Source organism: Aulostomus chinensis, chromosome 8 (genome assembly GCF_037954235.1).
Source record: "Aulostomus chinensis isolate RoL2024-O1b breed Wild chromosome 8, RoL_Achi_v1.0, whole genome shotgun sequence".
Taxonomy (NCBI): Eukaryota; Metazoa; Chordata; class Actinopteri; order Syngnathiformes; family Aulostomidae; genus Aulostomus; species Aulostomus chinensis.
In genome coordinates this window covers 19,806,428-19,818,043 of record NC_141327.1, presented here as the reverse complement: position 1 = coordinate 19,818,043, position 11,616 = coordinate 19,806,428, and the positions used below count along the sequence as shown (strand labels likewise).

The following is an 11,616-nucleotide window of genomic DNA, read 5'->3' as shown; positions in this document are numbered from 1 at the left end:
GACAATGCCTTTTTTTGAAAACTTACTTTAAAAGTTCTCTTCGTTGTGTTTCAAAATGTCAGATTCGAACTTGAGGAACGAAAGCAACTATGGGATCTATTTCACTGAAGCTTTCAATGGATCTGTTTTGGACCATATATTTCCCAACGACAGCATCACGGCGTGCTCGAACTTTACGCTGGACTCACAGGTTGTCTGGGTCGGGATCTCTCTCTCCGTTTTTATTTTGGTGGCAATTGTTGGGAACATTTTGGTTATTTTGTCTGTTGTTTGCAATAAGCATTTACAGACGGTGACAAACTACTTCATAGTCAATTTAGCCATGGCGGACCTGCTGCTGAGCATTATTGTGCTGCCTTTCTCTGCGTCTCTAGAGGTGCTTGGTTGCTGGGTGTTTGGCAGGGTTTTCTGCAACATCTGGGCAGCTGTGGATGTGCTCTGTTGCACCGCATCCATCCTCAGCCTCTGCATTATCTCCATAGACCGGTACATAGGAGTGAAATACTGCCTTAAATACCCCAGTATGATGACGGAGAGGAAAGCAGTGGCTATTTTAATCCTAGTTTGGGTCTCATCCACCGTAATCTCTGTCGGACCGCTGCTGGGATGGAAGGAGCCACCACCGGTCGACGACAGCATCTGCAGGATCACGGAGGAACCGGGATACGCGCTCTTCTCTTCGCTCTTCTCCTTCTACCTCCCGCTTATGGTCATCCTTATCATGTATTTCAGGGTCTACGTGGTGGCCCGCAGAACTACTAAGAGTTTGGAAGCTGGTGTCAAACGAGAGAGGAACAAATCGATGGAAGTGGTGCTGAGGATACACTGTCGCAGCGTGCTGGAGGATGCGCGTCCGGCCAGCTCCAAGAGCAACAAAAATCACCCTTTCCGAAGTTCGCTCTCAGTGCGGCTGATGAAGTTCTCCCGTGAGAAAAAGGCTGCGAAAACACTCGCCATCGTTGTGGGGATGTTCATCTTGTGCTGGCTGCCCTTCTTCTTCTTCCTCCCGTTGGGTAAATCGAGAAAACTCCTGTCTTCTCTTCTGAGAAAAATGCGATCCATGCGTCATGTGTACTCCTGAACATATTTATTGATTTTTTTTTAAAAAGAACACCAGCTCAAACTCCTTCAAAATATTAAATCCCTATTGTAATGCAAAAAAATATTTACAGCCATATAAGGTGTCTGACAGCTGACAAATACAAAAGAAACCTGAATAAATAATTGGATAAACATTGATTCATATGGCACCAACTGGTTGGTCTGAAATGAGGTGAATGATTTGGCACCAGTCAGAGATCCTGTCAGACAGCTTCTCTTCTCCGCCACCGCCATCATCCAGTGTGGGAGTACTGTGATTTTTATGGTCATCTGTTTGTATTTTATAATCGCTTTTCATTTGTGGCCTATTTTGGTTGTGAGGTGAAAAGAAACCACCTCCACTACCTGAAGGAATTTGGTTTCATCCTGAAAATACACCCACTGCTACTGGAAATGGCCTAGTCTATATTTAGCGGACGCCTCTCATGAGAGACCTTTTTTAAAAAAAAAATCACATTTACTAAAGAGCAGTGATACCACACTTTCAGTCCTCAGCAATAACCATAAAAGACTCCATAAAAGTGAGTGTACACAAGTTCCGCAGAGCTACTTATTCGTCCCAGATAAAGATACAATAATAACTGGTTAGTGTTATTCGAAGCTGTATTTTTTGTGAAATATCACTGCAAACATTCATGTCATCACCTTACATAAAAGACATGAAAATTAATGTGTTTCATTAAACACACACAAAAAAGAAAAAATAGATGTAAATGCTAATGGCAATACTGATGCAAAAGGCATTAAGAACAAATGGATCAGCAGACTGATAGATGGATTGATAAAATTTCGCACCAAAATTCAATCAATGGACCGTGACATACATTCTTAAATCGACTCATTTGTGTTATATGCAATAATGGTAATTTCAAAGATTAATCAGTGTCAAGTCAGTCAACTGTAACCAATTTTTACAGTTTTAATTAACACATTCAATCTGGGATCAATTAAAACTAAAAGAGTTCTCCCGACCCACGTCGTGACACACCAGGAATCCGTATTCAGAAGAGTAACAATCGCCAAATGGAGGGATCAGCATTCAGAGAAAGGATTGATTTTATCTTAACACCACAGATTAGGACGATAAAGAACACTTTGACTACAATTCTGAATATCTCTCGTGTTTTTCAATGCGACCCTAAACTCTGACCTCCTGGGAGTCAGTAAGTCTCCTCAGAGATCAGTCAGGTTTTACACTGTTTAGTCCCGCGAGGGTTTTACGTTTGTCTCCTGTCTGATGTGTTTGATACGTGCAGAGTAATCGCCACCCACTGTGGGCTGCATATCCAGACTTGTTCTGTGCGATTGACTGATATTGTAAAAACACGTCATTAATCAGTAACCTTTAGCTGAAAGGCAGGCGTGCACTTTTAGAACCTTGTTATGTCAGTCAGGGCCTTTGTGTGTGATGCTGCAGAGAGAGACATCTGACTCATCTGTAAACTCCAACATTTGTCTTAGTTTATCTGACTCATTAATGGGATTTTTTTTTTTTTAATTTTGCCAGGAACTAATAGAAGAAAATGATGTTGTTGTTTTTTTATTTCCAGTTGGTTCAACTTTTTTTTAAGCAGCTAAGACCATAAATGCAACCGAACTGAAGGTTTTATTTCAGTTTGAATATACTTTTGCAAACGGAAGCCTACAGAATACTGTAGCTGGGACTTATGTGATGGAAAACACAGTGGGAATGAAGCCAAACTTTGTCCAAGAATCGATTTCATAACCACAGAAAATGGTAATGTTACATGCAACCCAGAGACTCCTAAGATCCCTTGCTGGTTACATGCCTTGTAACAAAAAAGGCTACTAGCCTTTCATGCCTGAATGCCAGTCAGAGTTCTAAGTATCACAAATCCACAAATGGATTCTGCTTTTATGACTTTTAAAGTTACTTGCTAGGAGTACAAAGCTAATGCTATGCTATGAGTGATAACAACATCATCGATATTAGCAACAACACAATCACTCTGAGCTTCATACTTCTATCTTTGGTGTGATGACATTTAATGACCAGGACATTTTTTTTTTTGAGTTTCGTTTGCTAATTTTTTTTTTTTTTGAAGAGTAAAGACAAACGCTAGACTTACAAAGCAAACTGTATGCTACGAATGACCAGGGAAATTTTATGTTTCTTCTGTTTTTTTGCATGATGTGTAATTTCCACCACAACTTCTGCAGTCATGTTTGGCCGCTTGTTCACAACCCCTTTTTCTGTCAGGTCCATTCACGTCAAGAAACACAAGAGATGATAATGAGCTTGATTTGTTTATGATTGTACAAATTGGCGGTATGGCTCTGTTCAGAGGAGTCCCCTGATCATTTTTTATGAGCACCATGAAACAGGGGACCAGCAGCGTGAGAGAAGTTTCTCCCAGTTTAAGACTGGAAGAGCAGACATACCCCCGTGAACAGAGCAGCAACATGACATGGTACGAACTATGCCATGTATCCATGGCAAGGTGGAGCTGGGGAGGTGGAGGGTAGCAAGTTGTGAGCAGGAGCAACTGTACAGCAAATAGCAGCAGCAGCAGATAGCAGATAGCAGCAGATAACAGCAGATAGCAGCAGATAGCAGCAGATAGCAGCAGATAGCAGCAGATAGCAGCAGATAGCAGCAGATGACAGCAGATAGCAGCAGATGACAGCAGATAGCAGCAGATGACAGCAGATGACAGCAGATGACAGCAGATGACAGCGGGCAGAGCAGCATAGCCAGAAGCTAGCAGAGCGGTAGTTGAGGCCGGGTGACATTTAAGTTGAGAGGGTCCAATCAGAAGCAAGGGATTTGATCAGCTGATGCGGAGCAGCTGTAGATCAGCTGATTGATCAGTTTGATTGATGGACGGGGAAGCCAATAGCGCTTGACTACCACGGCCTGATAGAACTAACGCTAACGCTCAATTTTTATGAGCCATAAATACTTCAGAATTTATGAGTGCATCATTTACTATATGTCATAAACTACAACATTAAAGTATTGTAGTGTGAACCCTGTACCGTATTCAGGGCATTTAACTGAAAACCCATTCAATATTTGTCTGAGAGACGAGGGAGCTGGACTTTCTACAACTTGTTTCTGACTGATTCTTACTTTTTATTACGGGGCTTTTGTTCTGGAGTGAGAAGCAGTTACAATAACAACGTGCAATACACAGTGAAATATTAAGATTATTTACATATTATCAGGCAGCAACATTATCTATCACATTGTAGGGGGGAGCATTTCACTGGCGTCTTTGCAGGGCAAGGCGAGAACTAAGAGAGGACTGATGAGAATTCTGTCTGCTAACGCAAGAGAGCTGTCATTGTGTCTGAGTTATTGCTCATTTATGAATGTGTAGCTGGGTTTTTATGATTTGCAGAAGGATACGAGCCCCCTTTAAAACAACATCCCCAGCCAGCATTCAGATAAGAATAGACAGATTTAAAGGGTGTTATCATAAAAGATGTTTAAAAAAAAGAAATGCGTCAGCACTTAATCTCTGTCTTCAGTTAAGGTGAAGAAGAGTCATTGGAGAGTATCACTTCCTTTAATCACTTTATTCCTCTTTAACCGCATTGACTCAGAGCTGGCTGGCATTTTGATAGAAAATAAAATCCAAGTATGTGTCAGCTAGCAGATATACTGCTAAGTCTTAAGGATTAGATCAGTTTTATTGTTCAAAACACAAAAACTGCCCAACTGTCTCTGAATAAAAGGCAGAAGCCCCCTGTTAGCATCTGTCAGGACGCAGTATGTTGCCAGTCGCAACCAGCATGAAACTATTACTTTGAAAACACACAGCCTGTGTCATCTATTTCTGTATTGAATTAAAAAAGGTGAAATGAAAACAGATTTATGTTTTTCTGTGGGGGGGGGGGGGGGGGGGGTCCACGCAGTGAAGATAAGACATTACAACCGTGAATGGTTGCATGGGTGTCCTGGGTAAACGCCGCATTAAATCCAAGCCCTGGGAGACGAAAACAACTAGACAGCAATGGGAAAAGACAGCATGTAATGAAAACAGCATTTAAAACCCTATTAGAGTAAAATTGCAATATCAAATACAAGAAATGAGCTGGAGCCTGGATGGTCTGTGAGCTCCACAAAAAGCAAGTTACATGCTGAAGTGCACGTTTTCATGTATGTCTGTTAGTTACTACGTTAGGGTAAATACAGGAAAGCCTTAAAATAATCACAACTCTTCTATGTAACATTTTAGTATTTTAGTGTGTTTACCAGACTTGTCAGTATAAGGCATTTTTATATAAATTAAAATAATTTAAAAGGACATTTTTATCACTAATAAAATGAAGTGTTTCAAATATTCTTTCTCAAGCAATGTCATCATTATTGTTCTCAGGGTTGCTCCATAAATACCTGTCACATCAATAAAAGTCTACAAAATGTCACAGCCTTCACACAAATGAACCGCTGCTGCTACACTATTCATCTTTAGAGAGTAGTGTTGTGACTACCATGCTATCAGAGCGCTGAAAAATGAAGATTCATCGCAGAAAGTATGAGTGTGTGAGTCATAGAGCAGGTGAACAATCCGATGTTGTGGGGGATTGACTACCAAAAAGTTTTAATCAGATTAAAAGCTAAATGTCAACTAAGTGATGTCATCTGATTTAAGAATGTGATTATATATGCATTAGTATTCTAAAATCTACTGTATCTCTGTCCAGGTTCCTTCTTCCCTGCACTGAAACCATCTGACACGGTATTCAAGGTGGTGTTTTGGCTGGGCTACTTCAACAGCTGCATCAACCCCATGATTTACCCCTGCTCCAGCAAAGAGTTCCAGCGCGCCTTCACTCGGCTCCTCAGGTGTCAGTGTCACCAGAAACGAAGGGTGCTGCGGCGCTTCTATGACCAGAGGTGGAGGACAGCTGTCAAAGGAATGACAAGAGAGCCGAGAGGAGAACACAGACCTGCTTATGTTGTGCACGAGTCCCGTGACAGCTCTTTGTTACACAAGCGGAAAGGGCGCTCTCTCAGTTTCAGGAGATGGAGCCTGTTTCCCCCTCTGCAAGATTCATCCTTTCAGCTGAAAGAGAAAGTGAACAATCTGTCAAATAAAATCAGAGGAGGAGGGGGAGGAAAAGGTAGTACGTCGGCCGTGGGTCGGATTGATATGGTAGACACAGTCTCTATGGGGATTTACAACTCCTGTGAGCAGAGCAGTTATCACATCTATGATCTGGCAGATTGTTACAGCCTGAAAGAGACAGACATTTAGAAAGACACTGGAGGATCTTGTATTTATTTTAAAGGGGCCATATTGGACCAACATGCCAGGGAGACCGATTTGTGTTGACAGAATATCTAATGGCATAATCCCAGCACAAACAGGACTAATAGCAGTCCTTCCTTGTTTGATTTCAAGAAAACTCTCAAGAGCAGCCATGTTTTTTGGACACAAAAGTATAGCTTTATTTTTGTTGACTGTTCAGCGTGCACCCTGTACCAGTGTACAACGCCATTCTACTTCTCGTCTTTCTTCATGCCTTCATCAGCTGTTGCTAACTATGTGAGGACTGTGGTTCAGCTGACAACCCCCCCCCCCCGAAAAAAACCCATGAAAAACAATGAATGGAATGTGATTGAAGCAAAAATATCCAAGTTCATAAGTGCAATTTATTTAAAGTGAATGTACCAAGTCAGAGGGAATTGTGATACTTTGTCTAATTCTTTGTAAAGAGACCTGTTAAGAATTACAACACTGCACACTTTAACTATTGGATTTACAACTTCAATTTGTATTGATATTGTACAAATAAACACCCTTGAAACTACCTGTGAGTTGAAAATCAGAGATATATGGTGAGAGCTGTTGTAAAATGAACGTGTTTTGTTTCTTGTGTATGGTTTTCTTTTGTATTTTATGAATCTGTGTTGTCGTCCTATGAAAAGCAAAAATAAAAAAGGGAAAAATCAAGGTGAGACAAAATTCTTTTATTTTTTGGTTTCTTTTTAGTTACTTTTAATTTGAAGGATGCTCCACTTTGCAATTTATGAAAAAGTAAGAAACAAAGATCTGCCCCCTCCAGCAGATGTCACTGTTGTTTGGCTTATTTTATGTGTGGTAGTATATCTTTATCCATCCATCCATCCATTTTCTTCCACTTGTCCTGTCAATTGTCGTGTGTGTGTGTGTGTGTGTGTGTGTGTGTGTGTGTGTGTGTGTGTGTGTGTGTGTGTGTGTGTGTGTGTGTGTGTGTGTGTGTGTGTGTGTGTGCGCGAGGGGGGGGTGGCTGGAGCCTATCCCAGCAGGCTTCGGGTGAGAGTTGGGTACACCCTGTATGGACATTTTTCTGTGTTGCATAATTCGCCTCCGAAGTTCGAAAAATGGAATGAGAAGAGGTTATTGGAGATTTGTTGGTTTAAATTTGAAGGGCCGACTTCCACAGTGCTAGTGATGTCACCACTCTGAAGGCCTTCAGTTCCCTCATGACAAGACCAAGACTCATCAGGGCATCCAAGAGCTGAGCAAGAATGTTGATTGTGAGTGCTGTTTTTGTGTCAGATTTAATTTGACCTGGTGTTTTGCCTCATGAAGACCTTTAAATATCAGTGTGTTTTATTTCAACTTAATATATGAGTCAGAGGGATGGTTTTGAATGCTAAAGCCTCCACAGCTAACTGTGAACGCTCCCATTGTACTGGCTTACATTCTAATAATATCAAAGAAAATGTTTAAAGAATGTTTCAGGATCATCTCAAATAATGATCCTACAAGCCAGATAAAAACATTTTCACTGCAGCATCCAGAGGATGGTTGAGGGATGTTGAATTCAACATGCTGCCTCAGCTAACATTGTTTTGTTTTAAGAAACTTCTTCACTGAAACATGACAAGAACATTGCTCATAATATTTTCTGAACAACAAAAAAAACATTCTAGCTGGGTGGATAGTTTCCTCCTGGTTAATTAAACTCCACCCACCTGGTATGCTCAGGTGGATGTCATTGAATGTCTGACTCATGTGTGACTGTTCAGTGCTGTTTCATCATCACTGGGATGGAGGGGGTGCTGGAGCGATGACAAACCTTTCTCTTGAAGAGAAACCAGGTGGCATGCGCGCGCACGCGCACACACACACACACACACACACACACACACACACACACTGTCTGCTATACTAGATTAACACCATTATATGGACATCTCCAGGAGTTTCCTGAACCATGATGACCTCCGACAAAGAGCTCATGTTGTCAGTGATATTTGTCTGGTTTGTCTGGTTTCAGCAGGATTAAGCAAAAATTTTGAGGCTAGTTTTCACCAAGCTTGGTGCAGGGGTGTAGAATTTGCCGAGATATAACTCATGATATATTGGGGCAGAGTAGTCACAGCACCACCTGGTGGTAACAGGAAAAAAGATATATATATATATATATATATATATATATATATATATATATATATATATATATATATATATATATATATATATATATATATATATATATATATATATATATATATATATATATATATGTATGTATATATATATATATATATATATATATATATGTATGTATATATATATATATATATATATATATATATATATATATATATATATATATATATATATATATATATATATATATATATATATATGTATATGTATGTGTGTATGTATATGGGGTACTCTGGACTAGAAGGAGAAAGGGTTTTAAATCAAGACCTTCACTTCCAGTCTACTGGCAAGCTGTGGAGGACTCACTGCCAGAGAGACTTTCTGATCTGCAGGCTGAGTCCTTGTATACGAGGGAGCGGGACAAGTGTGAGGACGATGAGTGAATTGCAGAACGATTTGTGTAAGAGTCAGTGAGATTTACAACATTGTCCCTCTCCTGACCCCAGATCCTGGACAAAGAGCCAATGCATGAACACCGCTGCCACCAAAATAAAATAAAAAAAGTTGTGCCACATTAGCTGAGTTTAATAAAAAAATATATTTTTTTAAAGTTCCGTTTTTATCTCACAATCCCTTTGCCTTGGGTTCTACCTTTCACAAGCTACACGTCATGGAGAAGACAAATGCTAAAGGAGTTTCAGGATCCGCAGGCGATGATGAGAGAGACTTCAGGAAGTATTTATGAACTGTTTTTAAGAGAAGCTTCGGTTGTACTGGAGACTCCTGAGACAGGAAATACAGGACACATCTCTTTTTATATCGTTGAAGCTTGTTAGTCCCATGTCACTTTAAATATAATTACAAAATAACTACTTCAAGAAATTTACATACAAGCCATATCACAGCTGTGACTGTGAGAATGTACAGATGCTTTTCTGATGTATATACAGAACTCACCGCAGTAAGAAAATTACTTCGAAAGCCATGAGAAACATCTTTGTATGCAATATGGATAAAAGTCGTCATTTTAACTGTACGGAGGAATGGCCAAGCCTTTCCAGGTACTTGTGATTTCTTAAAAGCATTGTGAGAGCATTTATTCCCAACACACATGCTGCTAATGTTAATAGGGAACTGGGAAAACCTGTGCGGAAACCCGTGCTGACATGGGCGAGCATAATTCACACGGAGAAAGAGACTGCTGCCTTTACCCAAAGTGATTTTGTACATCTACTATAATTTGCATGTTGGAGTACTGCTTTATAAAATGTAGCCCTTGTGATCTTTCTGCTCTAAATTCAAAGATATCTTTATTTCATGACTGATCTGCACGTTCTTTAGCCTCTTTTTTGGAGTGTGATAGCTCCATCCCAGAGGAGGTTCCAGGCACACAAACCCTGCATCCTATGAACATGAGGAATGCTCTACGAAAGGATCGGTTGAAAAAAGCATACAAGAAAGGATTTAGAGACGAGTTGATATATCCTAACCACAAAAATATATCCCACACGACCACCTCCGTGCTGTATTCAATAAAAGGGTCCACGATGTTGACGGTGAAGAATGGCATCCAGAAGATTAGGAAAACTCCCATGATGATACCCAAAGTTTTTGCTGCCTTTCCCTCTCTTCTCACAGTATTCCGATGTCTTTGCTTCTTGCTCGAGTCTTTTCCCACTCCAGATGCCATCTGGCTTTCCATGGCACTTATCTGCCTGGCTTGTCGTTTAGCAGCTTTGAAAATCTTCCAGTACGCTACCAACATGATAGCCATTGGCAAGTAAAACGCAATCAAGGAAGCCATGATGGCATAAACACGATTGACCAAGAAGACGCATACATCTTTCGGGAGCTGGATGTCTACACCAGCAACATGGAGGTCGAGCATTATGGGACCAAAGGAAATGAGCATTGGAACAGCCCAGCATATGACGATGAGGAGAGCCACCCGGTTGTGGGACATTTTTAGAGAGTAAACCAGTGGATTGCAGACAGCGTAGTAGCGGTCAAAGGCGATGCAGCTGAGATGGAATATGGAGGCAGTGCAGAGCATGACATCAAGGCTGGAATGAAGCTGACAAAATAGAGCTCCAAAGTACCAGCATCCCTCCACTGTCCGGATCATACTGTAGGGCATCACTACCAGGCCAACGAGGCAGTCAGCCACAGCCAGGGACATGACGAAGGAGTTTGTGGGTGACTGCAACTGTTTAAAATAGGCAATCGATAAGACCACCAGGAAGTTACCCACCACCGTGCACACAATTCCTACAGAGAAGAAGCCATACAAGATGATGCGAGATGCCCGGTTCCTCATTGTAGCGCAGGACTGAAGATCAATCTGAAGCGATGTATTAGCGTCATCAAACAATCCCAAACTGCTGTTATCCATGGTCCAATCAAACCTGTCAAAACACACACACATTAGAAATGAAGGTTCTTACTTTGTTTTCTATTAACACTGAAAAAGTAGACCCATTAGTGATGATGGTTTCATCCCACTGGTTGATCTTGAGACTTTTCTTTTTATTATATTAAATAAAATTTTGTCTTTTTGCTTGCCGTGGCACAGAAACATAATTATTTCTATGATCTCTTAAATTTGGGGGCAGATCTGTAAAAATAAGGACAAATAGGTTTGTTTGGGTTTGGTACACTTACTTGTAGAGATATAGAAGCACTACTTATTGAAGAAAGTTTGTACAGATATTAATATATATTATCTAGCCTCTTTAGCAAAAGTAGTAATGCATTTAATTTCTCTCAGAGAGAGTGGTCCTCTAAATCTACGTGTGCACATTACAGGATCTTAAAGAGTACATCAGTGGCTGCAATGAATAGAATCATACTTCATTTCCAGGTTCGGTGGTGTGAAAAGAGACCAGATGTTCCAGATGACTTTCATAGATTTTAATGAACACCACTGGGACGGTGCAGTCATGTTGGGAAAGTGATACCGGAGGAAAATATAGGTTTGTGTTTGTTTTGTTGCATTGAACTATTAATATCATGGTTATCAGTGTCATTATCAGTCAAGAAAAAAAAAAAAAAGGATGAATTCAAATTCAGTACATAAATATTGTGTTAGTCAGGTTTGTTATGATTATCACAAAGGCTTTTGACGTTTTGGTAATTGATATTCAGGAGATGCAGCACTCCT

At 40.4% G+C, this 11,616-nt stretch overlaps 2 protein-coding genes across 2 annotated transcripts; one reads left to right on the top strand and one right to left on the bottom strand.

The window, feature by feature from the left end:
* Positions 1–7,010, top strand: adra1d (adrenoceptor alpha 1D). Its single transcript, XM_086211556.1, has 2 exons — positions 1–1,013; positions 5,776–7,010. The coding sequence occupies exons 1-2, from the start codon at positions 56–58 to the stop codon at positions 6,327–6,329; spliced, it is 1,512 nt and encodes a 503-aa protein (XP_086067682.1). The 5' UTR covers positions 1–55; the 3' UTR covers positions 6,330–7,010.
* A 2,761-nt stretch (positions 7,011–9,771) lies between these two features.
* LOC147257545 (5-hydroxytryptamine receptor 4) lies at positions 9,772–10,848 on the bottom strand. The gene has a single exon (XM_086210324.1). It carries the CDS (start codon positions 10,846–10,848, stop codon positions 9,772–9,774), a length of 1,077 nt encoding a protein of 358 aa, XP_086066450.1.
* Between the last annotated feature and the right edge of the window lie 768 nt (positions 10,849–11,616).